The sequence below is a fragment of the Bufo bufo genome, chromosome 1 (assembly GCF_905171765.1).
Source record: "Bufo bufo chromosome 1, aBufBuf1.1, whole genome shotgun sequence".
In the NCBI taxonomy this organism is placed as follows: Eukaryota; Metazoa; Chordata; class Amphibia; order Anura; family Bufonidae; genus Bufo; species Bufo bufo.
This window is the reverse complement of record NC_053389.1, coordinates 196,293,882-196,317,616: the sequence shown is the minus strand read 5'-3', so window position 1 is coordinate 196,317,616 and position 23,735 is coordinate 196,293,882. Positions and strand designations below refer to the sequence as shown.

At 46.4% G+C, this 23,735-nt stretch overlaps 1 protein-coding gene across 1 annotated transcript in view; it reads right to left on the bottom strand.

Annotated features, from left to right (window-relative positions):
• SHANK1 (SH3 and multiple ankyrin repeat domains 1) overlaps window positions 1–23,735 on the bottom strand; it is a 553,037-nt gene that overhangs the window by 413,214 nt on the left and 116,088 nt on the right. Inside the window, exons 2-3 of the mRNA XM_040430330.1 lie at window positions 16,617–16,820; window positions 589–660 (exon numbers count right to left, since the gene is read on the bottom strand). Of these exons, the coding sequence (XP_040286264.1) occupies window positions 589–660; window positions 16,617–16,820 (276 nt within the window). The remainder of the gene's footprint in view (window positions 1–588; window positions 661–16,616; window positions 16,821–23,735) is intronic.

Genomic DNA, 23,735 nt, shown 5'->3' with positions numbered 1-23,735 from the left:
TGAGAAGTGTATAATGTGATGGAAAAATGAATCCAGCCAGCAAAGGAGGCAATACACAATCACAATACATTAGAAAGTGCCTTGTATAACTTTCTCTATATGATAAATGCCATTTGCTGAAGTGAGACAACCCCTTTAATAGAAAGAGCTCTTCTTTAAGAGATCTGATAATGAATAGCATTTCACACTTAGGGCTCATGCACACCAACGTATTTTCTTTCCATGTCCGTTCTGTGTTGCGCAAAAAAACGAAAGGTACTACATGTGCATTCCGTTGCCGTATGTCCGTTTTTCTGTTCCGCAAAAAAATAGAACATGTCCTATTATTGTCCGCATTAATAGGACTGTTCTATTAGGGGCCAGCTGTTCCGTTCCTCAAAATACAGAATGCACACGGATGTCATCCGTATTTTTTGTGGATCCGTTTTTTGCGGAACGTTAAATACATACGGTCGTGTGCATGAGCCCATAGCAGGATAAACAATTTATATAACAGAAGTATGTTGTAGATTTTTAAAGATTCCACATTATATTGCCTCATTTGATCACCTTACTAAAAAAAAGTGCATGTCATTCTGGACTACATACCTTAGTGTGGAGCTTCGCCAATTGCTTTTCATCAAGGTTAGTCTGCTTGTAAACTCTTGTCTTGTAGCGGAACTAAGAAAAATATTAGCAATTACAGACAGATGAGACTGCAGCCATGAATGCACATAATCTTATCACCTACAGTTAATATATGAACCCTTCCAGCAATTTTTTTTCCTCCTCGTCTTCTAATAGCCATACCTTTTTTACTTTTCCATGCACATAGCTGTATAAGGGCTTGCTTTTTGTGAGACAAGTTGTACAGTATTTTGTAAATGCTACCATTTAATTTACTATATCATGTATTAAATAATGGGAAAGTCTTTGTGGGGTGAAATTGCAAAAAAAAATGCAATTCTTTTTTCGGTTTTGCATTTACTGTACATCGTTCACTATGATTGCCAAGTGAATGGGAGCAGCACTGCAGTAACCAGCCGTGGCCACCACACAGTGGATAGAGCTGCTACTGCAGAACATCTGATTGGTGATGGTGTTAGGAGCCGGACACCACTGATCTGATATTGATGACCTATCCTAAGAATAAGCAATTAATATAACTCTTACAAAGAACACCTTTAAGTCTATGTAACATGTAACATGGTAATTAAAGATGGGCATTCCCTTTAAATGTTAAACAGAGTTTTATTGGTTGAAAAGACCAAGGCTACATTCAGATCTGCTGGATTTGATGTGGGCAAATTCAATGTGAATGAGTCCATGAGGCTGAAACCTAGATCTCCACCACAGATTTGACAATGCATCCGCACACAGAATAGCCCTCTTGTTTCATGGGTCTAACTAGAGATAAGAAAATTTCTTGAAATTCGTTTTGGGTCCAATTCGCCACATTTTTGAAAGCTTTAAATTCGAGTACAATATGGCAAGGTTTTTTAGTGGTTCATTCCCCTTTATTTTCTTGTAATGTAGTTGGTAAGCGGTACCTGGTACCTGGCCACCTCATTCCTGAAGCATGAAGCATACTGCACACTGACGTCCTTTAGGAAGGGCTAGGTGGGACCAGGATGCTACAAAACATCTAGATATGTAAGAAAGAGCACAGCTCAATTGAGGACATCATCAGGGTAAGATGTGTCTTGCTACCGCTACCTCTCATATGGGCGTTGGCCAGGTGCCATATTGGGAACTGGTCAACGGAGAGCACGCTCATTTGTTCACAGCTTTGCTGAATGTTCTGTATGTCATCTTTCATATATATCTTTTGTGGTCGAGGCTACGGAAAATAGGATATGCTAGCTGAGGGGGAAGAAGCTTAATAAGGAAACTAACTGATGGCTGGTGGTGTGCCCTTAGCCATGAGCGCGAGTAGGCCTATAAGGGGGCATACCCTAGGAGAAAAGGAATAAATAAGGGAGGGAGGGGCACCGGAAGCGCACGCAGGGTGTGAAACACCCCGTGCGAGTTATAAGCGCACCTGCGCCCCTCCCACAAATGCAGGCTGAATAACTCAGCCCTCTAATTTGTGGTCGAGGCTACGGAAAATAGGATATGCTAGCTGAGGGGGAAGAAGCTTAGTAAGGAAACTAAATGATGGCTGGTGGTGTGCCCTTAGCCATGAGCGCGGGTAGGCCTATAAGGGGGCAAAAAACCAAACGTAGGAGAATATATATATTTTTATTTTTATTTTTTTTATTGCAAATTCAGAGAGCATGCAAGCTCAAAGGGCCAGATGACAAAAGGCTTTTGATATCTCAGCATGAGGATTAGGAATGTACCGGGAAAAACAGGAGGACTTCCAACGACCAATTTTCTTAATGACATGTCCGGGCACCGCGTGCTTCGAAGCCGCGCAGGCAGCTCCGATTCTGAAGGAATGCCCGGATATGGCGGCAGGATCGAAGCCTAGGCCGGAGGCTATGGACCGTACGTGGGAAATTAATTGGGAAGAGGTTAAAGGACCGTTCTTGAAAGGAAGCAGGGGACTGTCGGCTGGAGCGTCGCCCAATACCGTAAGAAGTTTTCTGAGGACTTGGACTGGGCACCAAGCGTTGAGAGTTTCGAAATACTTAATGATCACTGGAGGACCTGTTTGGGAGGTTTTTGAAGACGGGAGACGGAAGACAAAGTGGTTGTGCTGCCATTCTAGTTGGCCCTTTGATGGACCCCTGTTTCTAGAGGAGGTGCTGGTAAACTATCCTGGTCTCAGGAAGCCGTAAAAAACTTAAATATATGGCGGCTTTGATGATGATGCTAGGGTATGACCCAAAAGGATTCCCGTCTAGTGAGGTGGACAGTTTCCTAAAAAGGTCACCTGATACCGGCTCCCTGACGGGGGCGGTCTCCTTACTAGATTTCTGAATACCCCTGAGGGTAGCCTTAACTGCGTGGGAAGAGAATATTGACGCGCTACCAGGGCACTCAAGCATGGAATAATGCTGTACTCCCGACAGGTACAATCTAATGGTGCTATAGGAAAGCTTGAGTTCCGTGTGACAATAAGCCAGAAATGCCAGAATGTAGGAGATTTTGTCAGTGTTGTTCCCGGGATAAGAATGCGAGAATTTGGTGAAAACTTTCCATGCGGTTCTGTAATTTCTGGCTGTATTGGCCGATTTGTGGATGAGGGCCTTGGCGGCTGCGAGGTGCATGCTCAGTCCATTGTCAGTGTGTGGAAGGCTGGCGGGGTTAATCCTATTCGGTCTGCTTCTGGCACCACCTGAAAGAAAGCGGGAAAGTTGAATCGTGACAGAGCATCGGCTGCTAGATTCTTGGAACCCTGAATATGTTGACAGAGGAAATGGAAGTTGTGACACATGGAGAGCCAGACCAGTTTGCGTACAAAGGACATGACTCTGGGGGATTTGGACCTACCTTTGGCGAGGATTTCTACTAAGGACTAATTATCAGTCACAAAAACAACTGGGGAATTGGCCCAACAACTGCCCCAAAGCTGTGCGGCTGCAACTATGGGGTAAATTTCCAAGAGGGGTTAAGATCTAAGGGCTTTCTTGTCTGACAGGATTTCGGACGGCCATGGACCTGCGAACTAATGTTTGTTGAAAATTGCGGCGAAACCGCTGGAGGCTGCGGTGTCCGAAAAGACAGTAGGAAAGGCGAGATTCCATTGTGGCACGAACAGGGAAACACCGTTCCATTGGGACAAGAATTCGTCCCACATGGACAGGTCGGCTAGGGCCTGCGAGTCCAAGTGCACTGGGGAGTCCTGATCTATGGCCGTGGGCAATAGCTGAAGCAACCTAGAGATGAAGGCCCTACCTTGGGGCATAACTCTTGTGGCAAAGTTTAGCATGCCTAGCAAGGATTGTAACTCTGTTTTAGTGAGGGTATTAGAAACTAGCGATTTGGAGATGGCATCTTTGATTTTTGTGAGCTTCTCCTCTGGCAGCTGTCCCTCCATTTTTACGGAGTCCAGGATGATGCCTAGGAAGGTTACAGCTGTGGCGGGGCCCTCTGTTTTTGAAGATGCAACTGGGACATTTAGATTTTAAAATAATTGTAAAAGAAACGCTAGCCTGTCAGGTAGACGACCCGGTGCTTCGACTAAGAGAAAATCGTCCAGATAGTGGATAACCATTGGGCAGTGGCAATGGTTAACGAACATCCAGTGCAGCGCTTGGGCGAACTGGTCGAACAACCAAGGACTGCTCTTGGAACCGAAGGTCAACCTGTTGGCGAAATAATACTAATCCTGCCACTTGATACCGTAAAATTTCCAGAGCTGAGCCTGGACAGGCAGGAGCTTGAAGGCATCAGCGATATCGACTTTTGTTAACCAAGCTCCCCAGTCAGGATCCCTAACTGCGGATAAGAGGTTGTCCCCTTCCTAGGTAGACTAAGGCAAAGCTACTAACCCTGTGTGGAACCCTTCTGTGAAGCCAGCAATGAGGAACTGGACGAAGGAGGGAGGGCTCGTGGTGGTCCTGCAGTAGAGTTACGAGCAACTCTACGTTAACCCCGACTAGTCAGGACTGCTTGGATCTTTGGCGGCAGGTAGTTTGGGGGTGGGCCCTGAAACAGACTGTACAAATATGGAGGGCTCGGCACTTATTGTAGTTGCAAGCCGCCAGATTGTAATTATTACATATCTGATTCCTGCCCAGCAGGACTATGGGTCTACCCAGCTTATCTAAATTTGGTATCTGCCTGGGGAGGCCTGACGGGCCAGGAACAGGAGTGCCCGAGAAGGTGGAGGCTAAATTAGGACACCAGTCAGATGTATGCAGTATAGACTGGCAGGAAGCGCAGGAAGGGGCTTTAAGACCTGCGAAATTCCGGCAAAAGAGTTCCATGTCTAGCACAGCCCAGTTGGTGACATGATTGAACAGTGCGATTGCTGCAGCGGCTTTGGCTGAGAAGGAGCGATGGTAATCGTAAAAGGCGAAGCCGCCATACTTATAGCCCAGGTCGGTGACCCTATAGAGGTATGTGTCCAGCTCCTCCCGTCTCCCCGGCTGGCCGGAACAGATGATGTCCCGGAAAAGGCTAAAAGCAAGGACAAATTCTGGGATGGAAAGCTTCTTGTTGAGATGGGCTTTCTTAGATTTAAGGACTACGGACACGTCGCCGCAGGCGATGGTCTTGTTCTCTGTAGTATAATGAGTGGTGATAAGTATGGAGGCCAGATTTATGTCTTTCCCTGCCAAAATGTCCTTCCTGATGTTCTCAGGAACGAAGGGGGCGGGGGAAATATAGGGGGTGCTGAGAACCCTACCTGGAGAGGGGCAGCGGGAAGTTGAGGGGACTGGCGCGGGAGGGGCCGGCGGCTCGGCAGCCGGAGCCCGATTATCGACAGTGAGGAGTCTAGACTGCATGTCGAAGACTGCGCTGGAGATACAGTTGATTGAGGCATGTAGTTGCTGGAGGGAGGTCTGAATGGTGGACATGGACACCTGCTCTCCACGGAAGCTGAAGTGCCGGTGACCAAAAGTTTGTATAGCTCGGCCTTCATGGCGGAGGCTGAGTGGCGAATGCCTCGGCGATTCAGCTCATCAATTAGCTTTGGCACGGTCCAATTGCGCAGTGACGTGCAACTAGGATGCTCGGAGACTTGGGACTCTGGCATGGAGATGGCGTCTTCAATGTCGGACATGTGAGATATGACTGGGCTGTCTGAAATACTGAAAACATGGACACAACAATAGATGGTGATGGAGAATAAGGCAGATGAAATATTAGTGAGACAGACGAGGGAACGGAGAAGTGCTGCCGAGCGAGTCCCGAAACAGATGAGAGCCGAACAACCTAGGGTGAACCAGAATTACAATAGAGAGAGAGTGCGATGAGTGGACCCAGGCGGGATTTGAACTACATGGCCTAAAACGTGCAGGCGGTGGAGTTGGGAACGTGAAACCTGGCCGGCATGGCAGGTTGACCCTATGGGAATTGGGGCAGCGAGACCTGGTTAGTGAGACAGGCAGTGACCTTGACTAAGAGGCCTGATATGGGAGGCCGCTTTATCCTGAAATTTGAGCTATATGGCCTGCCACGTAACAGGCGAGAAATTAATAAAACTTAAACCTACCAACGTGGCAGGTTGTCCCTATGCGAATTGACTAGGAGACCTGGCTGGAGAGGTCGGCGGCAACAAAGGCACGTCCTGGGTGGTTGGTTGATCCTAAAATTTTGAGCTACATAGCCTGGGTCGTAACAGGCGAGAAATTAATAAACGTAAACCTACCGACGTGGCAGGTTGTCCCTATGCGAATTGACTATGAGGCCGGCTGGAGAAGCAGGCGGGAACAGAGGGCTGGTCTGGGAGGCTGCTTAATCCTGAAATTTGAGCTACGTGGCCTGCGACGTAACAGGCGAGAAAATAATAAAAAACATAAACCTACCGACATGGCAGGTTGTCCCTATGCAAATTGACTATGAGACCTGGCTGGAGAGGTCAGCGGCAACAAAGGCACGGCCTGGTTGGCTGGTTGATCCTAAAAAATTTTGAGCTACGTAGCCTGGGTCGTAACAGGCGAGAAATTAATAAACGTAAACCTACCGACGTGGCAGGTTGTCCCTATGCGAATTGACTACGAGGCCTGATTGTTGTGGCAGGCGGTGGCCGAGGCCTGGCTTGCTTGGGCGGGATTATCCGAGTGGAGAAGCGAATAGAGAGAGAAGACGGGACCTGGCGGCGTGGCAGGCTGTTGCTAGAGGGAGCAGAAGAGATTTGTTGGTGTGACCAGATACCACTAAAAAGGCGTGAAGCTGTGCAGAGGCGACATGTGGAGCCGCAGAGGAACCGTACCTTGAACCTAAGTGAGGAGGTAAATAGAGGAGGTTCGCTGAACCTGGCGTGGAGGACAATGGGCCGCGAGGCTGGAAGCAATAGGTAACGTATACAAGAGTAAGTAGGTAGAGCAGGCGAGAGCAGGAAGTAACCTGTAGCGAGGAGTGGAAGGGGGTCCGGCGGGCTCAAGCGGAGCGGAACCGCGGGACTCACCCTCCACCTTCCGCCAGACAAGTAAATTTTAGGAAGTTTAGTACTTTTTTTTTTTTTTTTTTTACATGGATACAGACAAACCGGATTCCAAAAAAGTTGGGACACTGTACAAATCGTGAATAAAAACTGAATGCAATGATGTGGAGGTGGCAACTTCTAATATTTTATTCAGAATAGAACATAAATCACGGAACAAAAGTTTAAACTGAGAAAATGTACCATTTTAAGGGAAAAATATGTTGAATCAGAATTTCAAGGTGTCAACAAATCCCAAAAAAGTTGGGACAAGGCCATTTTCACCACTGTGTGGCATCTCCCCTTCTTCTTACAACACTCAACAGACGTCTGGTGACCGAGGAGACCAGTTTCTCAAGTTTAGAAATAGGAATGCTCTCCCATTCTTGTCTAATACAGGCCTCTAACTGTTCAATCGTCTTGGGCCTTCTTTGTTGCACCTTCCTCTTTATGATGCGCCAAATGTTCTCTATAGGTAAAAGATCTGGACTGCAGACTGGCCATTTCAGTACCCGGATCCTTCTCCTACGCAGCCATGATGTTGTGATTGATGCAGAATGTGGTCTGGCATTATCTTGTTGAAAAATGCAGGGTCTTCCCTGAAAGAGATGACGTCTGGATGGGAGCATATGTTCTAGAACAGGCATGGCCAACCTGTGGCTCTCCAGCTGTTGTAAAACTACAATTCCCATCATGCCCTGCTGTAGGCTGATAGCTGTTGGCAGTCCGGGCATGCTGGGAGTTGTAGTTTTGCAACATCTGGAGAGCCTCAGGTTGGCCATCCCTGTTCTAGAACCTGAATATATTTTTCTGCATTGATGGTACCTTTCCAGACATGCAAGCTGCCCATGCCACACGTACTCATGCAACCCCATACCATCAGAGATGCAGGCTTCTGAACTGAGCGTTGATAACAACTTGTCCTCTTTGGTCCGGATGACATGGCGTCCCAGATTTCCAAAAAGAACTTTGAATCGTGACTCGTCTGACCACAGAACAGTCTTCCATTTTGCCACACTCCATTTTAAATGATCCCTGGCCCAGTGAAAACGCCTGTGCTTGTGGATCTTGCTTAGAAATGGCTTCTTCTTTGCACTGTAGAGTTTCAGCTGGCAACGGCGGATGGCACGGTGGATTGTGTTCACTGACAATGGTTTCTGGAAGTATTCCTGAGCCCATTCTGTGATTTCCTTTACAGTAGCATTCCTGTTTGTGGTGCAGTGTCGTTTAAGGGTCCGGAGATCACGGGCATCCAGTATGGTTTTACGGCCTTGACCCTTACGCACAGAGATTGTTCCAGATTCTCGGAATCTTCGGATGATGTTATGCACAGTTGATGATGATAGATGCAAAGTCTTTGCAATTTTTCGCTGGGTAACACCTTTCTGATATTGCTCCACTATCTTTCTGCACAACATTGTGGGAATTGGTGATCCTCTACCCATCTTGGCTTCCGAGAGACACTGCCACTCTGAGAAGCTCTTTTTATACCCAATCATGTTGCCAATTGACCTAATTAGTGTTAATTGGTCTTCCAGCTCTTCGTTATGCTCAAATTTACTTTTTCCAGCCTCTTATTGCTACTTGTCCCAACTTTTTGGGGATTTGTTGACACCGTGAAAATTGGAATCAACGTATTTTTCCTTTAAAATGATACATTTACTCGGATTAAACATTTGATCTGTCATCTACGTTCTATTACAAATAAAATATTGACATTTGCCATCTCCACATCATTGCATTCAGTTTTTATTCACAATTTGTTTAGTGTCCCAACTTTTTTGGAATCCGGTTTGTATATACATACATACATACAATAAATTGTTTAGTTCTTTCTTTTTTTTCTTTTTTTTTTTATATACACATATATACATATACCCATATATATATATACATGTTTATTTTAAAAAAAAATATTTTTAACAACTTCCCATCTGGGCCATTTGCCCCCTTCCTGACCAGGCCTAATTTTGCAAAACTGACATATCTCACTTTATGTGGTAATAATTTTGGAACGCCTTTACTTATCCAAGTCATTCAGAGGTTGTTTTCTCATGACACATTGTACTTCATGATAGTCATAAATTTGAGTCAGTATATTTCACCTTTATTTATGAAAAAATCTAAAATTTACCTGAAATTTTGAAAAATTAGCAATTTTCGAAATTTCAATTTCTCTGCTTTTAAAACAGAAAGTGATACCTCATAAAATATTTATTATTTAACATTCCCCATATGTCTACTTTATGTTGGCATCATTTTGGAAATGTCATTTTATTTTTTTAGGACGTTAGAAGGCTTAGAAGTTTAGAAGCAATTCTTCAAATTTTAAAGAGAATTGCCAAAACCCACTTTTTAAGGACCAGTTCAGGTCTGAAGTCACTTTGTGGGCCTACATAGTGGATACCCCCATTAATGACCCCATTGTAGAAACTACACCCCTCAAGTTACTTAAAACCGATTTTACTAACTTTGTTAACCCTTTAGGCGTTCCACAAGAATTAAAGGAAAATGGAGATCAAATTCTAAAATTTCACTTTTTTGGCAGATTTTCCATTTTAATCCAATTTTTTCCTTAACACATCGATGGTTAACAGCCAAAAAAAACTTAATATTTATTACCCAGATTCTGCGGTTTACAGAAACACCCCACATGTGGTCATAGACTGCTGTATGGGCACACGGCAGGGCGTAGAAGAAATGGAACTCCACATGGTTTTTATATGCTATGTCCCATTTGAAGCCCCCCTGATGCACCCTTACAGTAGAAACTCCCAAGAAGTGATCCCATTTTGGAAACTAGGGGATAAGGTGCCAGTTTTATTGGTACTATTTTTGGGTACATATGATTTTTTGATCATTCATTATAACACTTTATGGGGCAAGGTAAACCAAAAATTGGTTGTTTTAGCACAGTTTTTATTTATTTATTTTTACAGCGTTCACCTGAGGGGTTCGGTAAAGTGACATTTTTATAGAGCAGATTGTTACGGACGTGGTGATACCTAATATGTATACTTTTTCTTATTTATTAAAGTTTTACACAATAATAGCATTTTTGAAACAAAAAAATTATGTTTTAATGTGTCCATGTTCTGAGAGCTATAGTTTTTTTTTTTTTTGAGATATTTTCTTATGTAGGGGCTCATTTTTTGCGGGATGAGGTGACGGTTTTATTGGTACCATTTTGTGGGACATATGCCTTTTTGATCACTTGGTGTTGCAGTTTTTGTGATGTAAGGTGACAAAAATTGCTTGTTTTGACACAGGTTTTTTATTTTTTATTTACGGTATTCACCCGAGGGGTTAGGTCATGTGATATTTTTATAGAGCTGGTTTTTACGGACGCGGCAATACCTAATATGTATACTTTTTTTATTTATTTCACTTTAACACAATAATAGCATTTTATGAAACCAGAAAAATGATGTTTTAGTGTCTCCATGTTCTAAGAGCTATCGTTTTTTTTATTTTTTGAGAGATTTTCTTATGTAGGGGCTCATTTTTTGCGGGATGAGGTGACGGTTTTATTGGTACTATTTTGTGGGACATACGCCATTTTGATCACTTGGTGTTGCACTTTTTGTGATGTAAGGTGACGAAAATTGCTTGTTTTGACACAGTTTTTTTTTTTTTCTTTACGGTGTTCATCCGAGGGGTTAGGTCATGGGAAATACCTAATAGGTATATATATATATTTTTTTTATTTCACTTTAACACAATAATAGCATTTTTGAAACCAAAAATATGATGTTTTAGTGTCTCCATGTTTTAGTGTCTCCATGTTCTAGTTTTTTTATTTTTGGAGAGATTTTCTTATGATGGGGCTCATTTTTTGCGGGATGAGGTGACGGACATACGCCTTTTTGATAACTTGGTGTTGCACTTTTTGTGATGTAAGGTGACAAAGATGGCTTTTTTTGATAGTTATTTATAAAAAAATTTATGGTGTTTATTGGACAGGGTCGATTATGTGATATATATATTTTATTCCTTACTTGGGGATTTTTTTTTTTACATGTGAAACCTGTAACACTTTATTTTTTATTTTATTTCTTTACACTTTTCGTCCCCCATAAGGTCATACAAGACCTCTGGGGGACATTTACTTAACTTTCTCTTTTTTTTTTTCACTGTTGATTTCTCCTATAACTGGGGCTGACATAGTAGCCCCAGTTACAGGAGAAATACACCCCCCCCCCCCCCCCCCCCCCCAGAGAGGCTGTACAGCGCTGGGTTAGAGATGAAAGGATCAATTCCCAAATTTTTCCAAAAATTCTGAATCCTTAGAATCAGAATTTCTTGATATTCAATTCAGGAGAATTTTTCCAGAGAGAGAGACAAGAAAGAGAGATAGAGAAAAATTAGAGCGAGACATTTAAAGGGACACTGACAGGGCCAATAAGCATATTGAGGTTAGGTATATATATGGCAGTACAGGTCTTATAATGGGTATTACAATCATCTAAGTATCCCCCCTGTCCACATTATACATACAGTAAACTTAAGTTTTATAACCTGCTCCAACAGTCTTCAATCTGCCCAAGGGGCGGCGTTTCACCTCTCTTGCGCCCAGCCAGCCTCCCCCAACTGCCGCTTTGAAGCGCCGCCCAGCTCATGAATATTCAGTTTGCTGGGCGGCTTCTGCGGTCCCCGCTCTGAAGCGCTGCGCTTAACAGTGCCCTGCGCATGCGCCGGATCTTGTAAAGTCGGGGACAGTAAGCGCCGCCCAGCGAAGTGAATATTGATGAGCTGGGCGGCGCTTACTGTACCGGACTTCACAAGATCCGGCGCATGCGCCGGGTACTGTTAAGCGCAGCGCTTCAGAGCGGGGACCGCAGAAGCCGCCCAGCAAACTGAATATTCATGAGCTGGGCGGCGCTTCAAAGCGGCAGTTGGGGGAGGCTGGCTGGGCGCAAGAGAGGTGAAACGCCGCCCCTTGGGCAGATTGAAGTCCGTTGGAGCAGGTTATAAAACTTAAGTTTACTGTATGTATAATGTGGACAGGGGGGATACTTAGATGATTGTAATACCCATTATAAGACCTGTACTGCCATATATATACCTCAATATGCTTATTGGCCCTGTCAGTGTCCCTTTAAATCAGAATTGATTTGTAAACAGATTTTGTCAGGATTTAGACTTGGAATAGTTTCCTAAATTCAGAAAAATTCCAGAATGTGTGACTATTGTCTTAGGCCTTATTCACACAGTTGGGACTCATGCACACAATCGTGTGCTGGCCGGGCCCGTGCTGCGGACCTCAAATTGCACTACTTTTGCACTACCATTTTGGGGTGCGTAGGCATGGCCAGAAATACCATGGAAGCACTCTGTAGTGCTTCCGTGGGGTTCCGACCCGTGCCTCCATTCTGCATCTCCGCGATTGCGGACCCATTGAAGTGAATGGGTCCGTGATTAGAGATGTCCCGAACTATTCGCCGGCGAATAGTTCCCGGCGAACATCACTTGTTCGCGTTCGCCGCGGCGGGCGAACATATGCGATGTTCGGTCCGCCCCCTATTCGTCGTCATTGTGTAAACTTTGACCCTGTACCTCACAGTCAGCAGACACATTCCAGCCAATCAGTAGCATACCCTGCCTCCCAGACCCTCCCACCTCCTGGACAGCATCCATTTTAGATTCATTCGGAAGCTGCAGTGTCACAAATTTGACTAAGTTGTAATCACAATGCGATTAAGGCCTCTTTCACACTACCGTTTTTTTTTTTCCGTTTTGCGGTCCGTTTTTTGCGGTCCGTATACGGTCCGTATACGGAACCATTCATTTCAATGGTTCCGCAAAAAAAACGGAATGTGTTCCGTATGCATTCCGTTTCCGTATTTCCGTTTTTCCGTTCCATTGAAAGATAGAACATGTCCTATATTTGGCCGCAAATCACGTTCCGTGGCTCCATTAAAGTCAATGGGTCCGCAAAAAAAAACGGAACACATACAGAAATGCATCCGTATGTGTTCCGTTTCCGTTCCGTTTTTTTCTGAACCATCTATTGAAAATGTTATGCCCAGCCCAATTTTCTCTATGTAATTACTGTATACTGTATATGCCATACGGAAAAACGGAACGGAAAAACGGAACCGAAACGGAAACACAACGGAAACAAAAAAACAGAAAAACGGATCCGTGAAAAACTGAACGCAAAACACTGAAATGGACATACTGTAGTGTGAAAGAGGCCTAATACAGGTTATATTAATCGCATTGTGAATTCTACTTAGAGCTGGGTTCCTAATGGTTGTATTGCTAGAATATAACGAAGATTGAGAATATAGTGCTATATTCATTATATTCGTCAATTCTAGCAATACAACAATTAGGAACTCAGATCTAATTTGTAATCGCAATGCGATTAATACAGGTTATATTAATCGCATTGCGAATTCAACTTAGTAACATAGTAACATAGTACATAAGGCCGAAAAAAGACATTTGTCCATCCAGTTCGGCCTGTCATCCTGCAAGTTGATCCAGAGGAAGGCAAAAAAAACCTGTGAGGTAGAAGCCAATTTTCCTCACTTTAGGGGAATAAAAAATTCCTTCCCGACTACAATCAGGCAAACTTAGAGCTGGGTTCCTAATGGTTGGCGTTGCTATGGCTGGTGTCACCCGGTGCGGTAGAAAATGGTGTCACCCCTGAAGCCCACAGTTCAACCCAACCCCTTATGTCTCCTGGCCTGGGGCCGTCTCTATAATAATTCACCAGTAATTTATGAATGGGGTTATTAACTTATTATTATTGGGGTATTATTAAAATAATTTAGTCTATAAAGTCAGAGCCGCTCTACCTACCTTCTCCTCCCGGCACCAGAGACTCCTGCCGCGGCGCCCCACCACTCACCAGGCTGCAGTGAGTCACACCCCCGTCCCCCTTTACCACGTGACGGCGCAACGAAAATTACGTAGTTGACGCAGAGTGTGGTAAGTTAAATTCGCAATGCGATTAATATAACCTGCATTAATCGCATTGCGATTACAACTTAGATCTGAGTTCCTAATGGTTGTATTGCTAGAATTGACGAATATAGCACTATATTATCAATCTTCGTTATATTCTAGCAATACAACCATTAGGTACCCAGCTCTAAGTTGTAATCGCAATGCGATTAATACAGGTTATATTAATCGCATTTCGAATTTAACTTACCACACTCTGCGTCAACTACGTAATTTTCCATGGGAGTTTTGCCATGGATCCCCCTCCGGCATGCCACAGTCCAGGTGTTAGTCCCCTTGAAACAATTTTTCCATCACTATTGTGGCCAAAAAGGGTCCCTGTGGGTTTTAAAATTTGCCTGTCTATTGAAGTCTATGGCGGTTCGCCCGTTCGTGAACATTTGCGGAAATTCGCATTCGCCGTTCGCGAACGGAAAAATTTATGTTCGCAAAATCTCTATCCGTGATCCGCGGTGCACGCGGCCGATGCCTGTGTATTGCGGACCCCCTGTACGCGGCCCGGAAAAAGGCCACGGCTGGGCAACGATCGTGTGCATGAGCCCTTGGCGTTTGGTCCATGATTTTCATCAGTGATTGTGAGCCTTGTCTCTGTGTAGGCTTCACTCCTGGGTTTGACTCACAATCACTGACCAAACACTGACATGTGAATAAAGCCTTGAGCCTCATTCACACATCAGTGTTTTGGTCAGTGATTTCCATCAGTGATTGTGAGCCAAAACCAGGATTGGAGCCTTCACAGACATAAGGTATAAGGGAAAGACCTGCACTTGTTCTGTGTTTAGAGCTGCACCTGGTTTTGTCTCAAAACCACTGATGGAAATCACTGACTGAAACACTGATGTGTGAATGAGGCTGTGTGAAAAATGGAAAGAGCTAAAGGAGCCAGATTCTTCCACTACTAATAAGATAACCTCTCCACCTGCAGCATTTTACCCATTGCTGATCACTAAGGCCCCTTGCAGACGAGCGTTGGTCACACTGCGGCCTGACCTCCCAGCACTGAGGGGGTCGCATAGCATTATATTGATTTATGATGCTATGTAACCCTTAGGTCCCCTTCACACGGGCGGCGCAGGTGAGGGCCAGATGCGTTCAGGGTGCATTGCGAGAAACCCGCGCGAGTAGGCACGCAATTGCAGTCAGTTTTGTCTGCGATTGCGTTCCGATGTTCAGTTTTTCCCGCGCGAGTGCAATGTGTTTTGCACGCGCGTGAGAACTTCTTCACTGAAGTTCGGGTTTGTGTTTGGTGTTCTGTAGATTTTATTATTTTCCATTATAACATAGTTATAATGGAAAATGATAGCATTCTTTAATACAGAATGCTAAGTATAATGTCAATTGAGGGTTAAAACATAAAAACATAACTCACTTCATCAACTTGTTTGCGCAGCCGGCATCGTTTTCTTTCTTCTTCTTTCAGGACCTGCAAAAGGACCTTTGATGACGTAATCATCATCATGTGGTGAGCGCGATTACGTCATCAAAGGTCCTTTGGCAGGTCCTGAAAGAAGAAGAAAGAAGACGATGCCAGCTGTGCGATCAAGTGGATGAGGTGAGTTATTTTTTTTATTTTTTAACCCCTCAAGGCACATTTTACTAAGCATTCTGTATTAAGAATGCTATTATTTTCCCTTATAACAATGTTAGACAATGAATAGACTTTAACGGGGTCCGGGGTTGCTCATCCCTATCATCTCCTAGAAACCATGCGTGAAAATCGCACCGCATCCGCACTTGCTTGCGATTTTCATGTAGCTCCATTCATTTCTATGGGGCCTGCATTGTGGGAAAAACGCAGAATATAGAACATTCTGCGATTTTCACGCAATGCACAAGTGATGCATGAAAATCACAGCTCATCTGCACAGCCCCATTGAAGTGAATGGGTCCGGATTGCACCCGCGCGGAATTGTTGCCCGTGTGAAAGGGGCCTTACAGTTCTGGAATGTATTGGATAACACTGGCAGCATTATGTCAGTGTTATCCAATATATTCCAGAACTGTAAGGCCTCTTGCACACAAACTTTTTTTTTCTGTTTCCGTTCCGTTTTTTGCATTCCGTATACAGACCGTATACGGACCCATTAATTTCAATGGATCTGCAGAAAAACAGAAGGTACTCCGTATGCCTTCCATTTCCGTATTTCCGTATTTCCGTTCCATTCAAAGATAGAACATGTCCTATCAGGGGCCAGCTGTTCTGTTCCGCAAAAAACTAAATGCACCCAGACGTCATCCGTATTTTTTGTGGATCCGTTTTTTTTCTGACCGCAAAATACTGAAAAAGCCATACGGTCATGTGCAAGAGGCCTAAGGGTTACATAGCATCATAAATCAATATAATGCTATGTGACCCCTGGCAGCGCTGGGAGTTCAAACTGGGAGCTGCGCTGCGGACAAACGCTCATCTGCAAGGGGCCTAACAAGGTAACGCTAGAAAGGCATCTATCTCATTCATGAAAGAAGAATTACACAATTACATTTTCTACCACATAAAATATTTTTTAATCAGTACTTTCCTTAATTCAACTTATTGCAACTATTCATCTCTCCTGACGTTTAATATTCTTTACTTGCTCTTAAAAGCAGTGATACAATTCCAACCAACAATTGTAATACTTGCCTCCAAATATGGAACCCCTTTCTCAAAAGACTGTGGATACTCCCGAAGAAGACGCTCTTCATCCAAGAACTTGGCATCCCTTCCATTGGTTGCTGGTTGGAAAAGGCCATAGTTAAGGACATCCTTCAGGCTCTCATTCAGAGTGCACAGTATCTGTTGCTTTGCAACCCAGATTGTGGCATCTGGGTTAAATCGGAGGCATTTCTGTTAAAAAAAAATATATAAAACACAAATTAAAATAAAATATATTGCAATACATATCTACACTGTGCAGAAACAACATAAAAGTACATTATGAGAGTATTGAGGAATATAACTCTTTTCCAACAAGAAGAAAACTAGTGTCTATTGGTAGCTACCCTGAAGGTCAACTTCCGACCAAATCTAAATAACAGCTCCACACCTGTTCAAGTGTTCATAGGTTGTATGTGGTATTGCAGCCAGCTTCATTCACTTCAATGCAATACCAGACATAACCTGTGGACAAATGTGGCACTGTTCCTGGAAGAAACAGCCATGTTTTTAAATCTTACGCAATCCTTGTAAAGCTTGACCAGAAGTCATGAGCTGGAGGGGCATTTATTCATTTACAGTAAGATGAGTCTGAATTCTGCAGAAGAAACATTAGTCCAGCAGGAGCGGGTGCAATGACACATAGATGAAGGTATGTTTTATGGTGGCATCTCCCTTGCCCTTAGGCTATGAAAACATTGGTCACTCAATGCCTGTGCCCCAAATCCCTGCCTACAGACCCAAATCATTACAGCAGCCACTGCCATGACTATTGTGATTTCCAGATGAAGCAAAAGTTGTCATCAGCGAGCAGGCTTCTGTCTGTTCCATGTGACAATGACAGTGGTAGGAGAGCAGAAGATCCTCAGGATGCAATGTGTGTGTATTAGTAGGTATACAGTATACATAAGTGTGCATGTGACTGTTCACAATGGCATTACTGGTCATATTTTACAGTACTCATAACAGGCCCATAAGGATTTTTCACTATCCATTTTTAGAATTGCAAAGGGGCCAAAAAGTTTTGACTACAGAACATAGTAAAGCATGTCCTATTCCAGCCATCTAAAAGTAATGGATACCTAACAGAAAGAAAATTGTGAACCGAACCTTAGGTGGTTCCTCTTTACTAGTTTTGGGCAAGCATGCTCGGCCGAACACTAGTTCGGCTCGAGCATTGCGATGCTCGGCACATCGCGGTGTTCGGCCGAATGCTGCGTGTGCTCGAGCGCAATGCTCGAGTCTCCTCCCCGCACGTTAGTTGGCTGCTACGCAGCCAATAAACAGGCAGTTAAGTACTGCCATTCACTGTAATGCCGTAGCCATGTTGGCTGCTGGCATTACAGTGATTGGATGGCCGGAAGGCATCATCGGGTACTATATAGCACCAGATGACACGTATTTGGCTCAGTATTAGTCAGGGAGAGCTGGACAGCAGAAGGGAGAGATAGTGTAGGGATTGAAATAGCAATATTGTCATTTTTATACTTGTTATAGACCCAAAAGTCCTTTTAAGGACTTTTGTGTGTGGCAGCAATATCTATTTTTAGTGCAACCTGCACTAAATAGCTTGCAATTGTTTGGCCGCTGCATCTCCTGTTTAACGTGTGCACAACCTAAAAATATCCATGACATCCAGTGTACTTTTTCCGTAGATGGTGTCCGCTGCGGACAGTTACATTACCTGAGCTACATCTCCTGTATAACGTTTGCGTATCCTAAATATCAGTGACATTCAGTCAAATATTTTTTTGCTGCTGGTGGCAGCGACATTACCTGCGCTACATCTCTAGTATAATGTTAGCGCATCTGAAATATCAGTGACAGTGCAATTTTTTTTCGCCGCTGGCAACGCTGGCTGTAGAGTACGTAGTTCCTTGGCCAACCGAGGAGGGGAGACGAGGGGAACACACAGCAGTTCCTACAGAGGCAGGGCAACACTCTCCAAGGCCTGGGACAGTTTTATGACACCCCACCAGCACCCTCACCCTGATGCGCGGCCTAGTGTCACAAGGAGAGAAACATTTTGGAAGATGGTGAAGGAGTACGTAGCAGACCGTGTCAGCATCCTCAGAGATTCCTGTGTGCCTTACAACTATTGGGTGTCCAAGCTGGACACGTGGCACGAACTGGCGCTCTACGCCTTGGAGGTGCTGGCCTTTCCCGCCGCCAGCCTTTTGTCAGAGCGTGTATTTAGTGCTGCTGGTGGCATTATAACAAATAAGCGCATCCTCCTGTCAGCTGAAAATGCTGACAGGTTGACTCTTATAAAAATGAACAAGGCCTGGATTGCCCCTGACTTCTCTACTCCACCAGAGGAAAGCGGCTGAACATAAAGGCGCTATAAATGTGGCTTTTATGGTGTATTGAATACACTGTATTCCCATTCACCCCTTTCACCACTAAAAAGGGTATATGGTTCAATCTTCCTTTTCTCGTCCTCCTCCTCCATCATATCAACATGCTTATTAGTGTCATGGTCTTACCTTCTTGCTGTTCTCCTTCGTTTGACATGTGCTGGCGGCCATCTTGGTTTCTGGGTTTCTTGTAGCCTCCCACCCTGCGGCTCCTCCTTCCCACTGGGAGGAGCTGGATGCCCAGCTCATATATATAGGAGGTCTGTGGCTTCAGTTCCTTGCTTGGTCCTCCTGTGTTCACATGCTTCTAGACTGCTGCTGCTTCTGGTTCCTGATCCTGGTTTCGTCCGACTACCCTGCTGGTTCCTGATCCTGGCTTCGTCTGACTACCCTGCTGGTTCCTGATCCTGGCTTCGTCTGACTACCCTTCTGGTTCCTGACCTCTGGCTTCGCAAAGACTCTGCTTCGGTTTCGCCATCCGTCTGGACTTTTGCTTTACAGCTTTATTTTCAATAAAGCCTTCTTATTTTCACTTATCCCTTGTTGTACGTCTGGTTCATGGTTCCGTGACATTAGGACCAAGCCATGAATTCTGACGGTACAGGGCCATCCTCGCTACCCACGCTGGTTGCCAGACTTGATCAGCAGGATCACCTGTTGGGTCGGTTCGCTGTGGCGTTGCAAACCCTGCTTGAACGCACGGCTCATTTCGCTCCCGTTGCCGATGGGTCGGTTGTCGCTCCTGGGCCCGCTCCTACTGCCGCTCCGGTTGTTGCGCCAGAGTCTACCCCGACACCTGTTGTTGCACCTGCGGTGTTTCGGGGTATGACCGGTTCTGCCCCTCTTCCACAGCGCTTTGGGGGAGAGCCAACTCAGTGCCGAGGTTTCCTTAACCAGGTGGGCATTTATTTCGAGTTGCTGCCACATGCCTTTCCCACTGAGAGATCAAAGGTGGGCTTCTTGATCTCGCTGCTCTCGGACAAGGCCTTGGCCTGGGCCAGCCCTTTATGGGAGAACAACAATCCGGTGGTTGCCGAGTTTTCCGGTTTTGTTGCTTCTCTTCGGAAGGTATTCGATGTGCCGGCTCGTGCTGCCTCTGCTGCGAAGCTCCTTATGCCCATCAGACAGGGTTCACGATCCGTAGCTGAATACGCCATTGAGTTTCGTACCCTGGCAGCAGAGGTGGGCTGGAATAATGAGGCTCTGGTCGCTGCTTTCTCTCATGGTCTCTCGGATGCCTTGAAGGATGAGGTTGCAGCTAAGGACCTACCAGTGGAGCTCGAGTCTCTTATTTCTTTCCTGGGTTTGATTGACACCAGACTCAGGGAGAGACCTTCCTTTAAGGAGAGCCTGCGGAGGTTTTCTAACAGATTGGCGCCTACGTTTGTTGTCCCACCCGTGCCTCCCTCTCCTCCCACGCCTCCTGGGGATGACTTGTCTGGGGGTGAACCCATGCAGCTGGGGTTTGCTCGCCTGTCCGAGGGGGAGAGGGTACTCCGGAGACGCGAGGGCCGATGCATGTACTGTGGTCTCGGTGGGCATTTTCGGTTGGCATTTCCGAACCGTCCGGGAAACGCTCGCACCTGAGATCCTGTCGGGGGCAGATCTTGGGTGGAGTCTCCTCGTCCCCGGTTTCCCGTGTTGACAAACCACTGATCACTGTTGTCCTCTCCTGGGTCGGGGGCTCGGTGACGACCCAGGCGTTGGTGGACTCTGGTGCTGGTGGTTTGTTCATTGATAATGTGTTCGCTGCCGCCAATTCCATTCCTCTGCAGGCTCGAGGTTCCCCACTGGCTCTTGAGGCGATAGACGGCAGACCCCTTCTGCCGCCACACGTGACTCATGAGACCCTTCCAGTGGGGATAGCCATTGGTGCCGTTCACAGAGAGTCGGTCTGCCTCCAGGTTATTTCGTCTCCACACTACTCGGTGGTCTTGGGGTACCCCTGGCTCCGGAAGCATAATCCGACTTTCGATTGGAGATCGGCCGAGATCCTCTCGTGGTCACCGCAGTGTGGGGCTAGTTGCATCCATGGGTCTGTCAAGTTGCTGTGTACTTCCTCGGACTCTCTGTTGCCTCCTGAATACGAGGAGTACCGGGATGTATTCGATAAGGTGCGCGCGGTTGCCTTACCTCCGCACCGCCCATACGATTGTGCCATAGAGTTACAATCTGGTGCCGTTCCTCCTCGTGGCAAAGTCTATCCACTGTCGGTAGCGGAGAATGAGGCCATGGAGGAGTACGTGAGGGAGGCGCTTTCACGCGGACACATTCGCAAATCCTCGTCCCCGGCAGGGGCTGGATTTTTCTTTGTGAAAAAGAAGGGCGGTGAGTTGAGGCCTTGCATCGATTACAGGGGTCTCAATCGCATCACGATCAAGAACGCTTACCCGATACCCTTGATTTCCGAGCTGTTCGATCGCCTTAAAGGGGCCACGGTCTTTACTAAACTCGACCTGAGGGCGGCATATAACCTGGTAAGGATCAAGGCGGGCGATGAGTGGAAGACCGCGTTTAACACCAGGACCGGTCATTATGAATCCTTGGTTATGCCCTTTGGGTTGTGCAATGCGCCCGCAGTCTTTCAGGAATTCATCAACGATGTTTTCCGTGACCTGTTGCAGCAGTGTGTGGTGGTCTATTTGGATGACATCTTGGTATATTCTGAATCCATGGAGGCCCACATTCTGGATGTCAGACGAGTGTTGCAACGGTTACGAGAGAACAAGCTGTTCGGTAAGCTTGAGAAATGCGAATTTCACCGATCCCAGGTAACCTTCTTAGGTTACATCATTTCCGCTGAGGGGTTCTCCATGGATCCTGAGAAGGTTTCGGCTGTCTTACAGTGGCCCCAGCCCAGTGGTCTTCGTTCCCTGCAGCGCTTTTTGGGCTTCGCCAATTATTATCGGAAGTTCATCAGGGACTTTTCCATGCTAGCCAAGCCTCTCACGGATCTGACCAGGAAGGGCAGTAATTCCCAGGTCTGGCCGCTCGAGGCCATCCGAGCTTTTGAGACTCTAAAGTCCGCCTTTGTGTCGGCTCCGATTCTGTCGCATCCCAACCCTGGGTTGCCCTTTGTCCTCGAGGTGGACGCGTCTGAGACGGGAGTAGGCGCCCTTCTGTCTCAGCGTAGAACACCAGAGGGTCCTCTGCTTCCTTGTGGGTTTTACTCCCGGAAACTGTCTTCCGCGGAGTGCAACTATCAGATTGGTGACAGGGAGTTATTGGCCATCGTGCAGGCCCTTAAAGAATGGAGGCACTTGCTCGAGGGTTTGGTGGTTCCGGTCCTCATCCTGACGGACCACAAGAATCTGACCTACCTTTCTGAGGCCAAGAGATTGACACCACGTCAGGCCAGATGGGCTCTGTTCTTGTCACGTTTTAATTACGTGGTCTCCTACCTACCCGGTTCCAAGAACATCAGGGCGGATGCCTTATCACGGCAGTACTCCGAGCTGTCCAGGGAGGAGTCGATTCCGACTTCGGTCATACCTCCGAATCAGATCTTGGCCGCCATTCGCACCAGCCTGACCTCTCCCCTGGGTGAGCAGATTTTGGCGGCTCAATCTGGTGCTCCCTCTGGGAGACCCAACGGCAGATGTTTTGTGCCTGAGGAGTTGCGCACTCGGTTGTTGCGAACCTACCATAACTCCAAGACCGCGGGGCATCCTGGAAATAATCAGCTGTCCTGGGCTGTTTCACGTCTGTTCTGGTGGCCTTCCCTACGTTCCGACATCGCCGCATATGTAGCGGCATGCTCCGTTTGTGCCCAGAATAAGTCCCCTCGGCACCTTCCGTTGGGCCTTCTGCAACCCATAGCCACCGGGGAGCGCCCATGGTCACACCTGGGGATGGATTTCATTGTGGACCTCCCTGCATCCCGAGGCCATACGGTCATTCTCATGATTGTGGATCGGTTTTCCAAAATGTGCCACTGTGTTCCTCTCAAGAAGTTACCCTCTGCACAAGAGTTGGCCACGATTTTTGCCAGGGAGGTCTTCCGGTTGCACGGTTTGCCCAAGGAGATTGTGTCGGATCGGGGGAGTCAGTTTGTGTCCAGGTTCTGGCGCGCCTTTTGCTCCCAGTTGGGGATTCATCTCTCCTTCTCCTCGGCCTACCACCCTCAGTCCAATGGGGCCGCAGAACGATCCAATCAGGCCTTGGAGCAATTCCTTCGTTGCTATGTCTCCGATCACCAAGACAATTGGGTTGACCTCCTGCCTTGGGCTGAGTTTGCCAGGAACACGGCGGTGAACTCTTCCTCTGGGACGTCTCCCTTCATGGCCAATTATGGGTTCCAACCTGCCGTGTTACCGGAGGTATTCTCTCCCCAGGATATTCCGGCTGTGGAGGATCACCTTTCCGTCCTACGTGCTTCTTAGGTACTGATCCAGAAGTCCCTTGAGGTCTCTGCGCAGCGCCAGAGACTCCAGGCTGATCGCAGACGAGCGCCTGCTCCTTCCTACCAGGTCGGAGACAGTGTATGGTTGTCCACCCGCAACCTCAACCTTCGAGTGCCCACTCCCAAGCTGGCGCCTCGCTTTGTTGGTCCCTTCCGAGTGCTTCGCAGGGTAAACCCGGTAGCCTATGCCCTTGCGCTTCCTCCTGGCATGCGGATCTCCAACGTGTTTCATGTCTCCCTGTTGAAGCCACTGGTGTGTAATCGTTTCACTTCCTCGGTTCCTCGGCCTCGTCCGGTCCAAGTGGGTAATCGTGAGGAGTATGAGGTGAGCAATATCCTGGACTCACG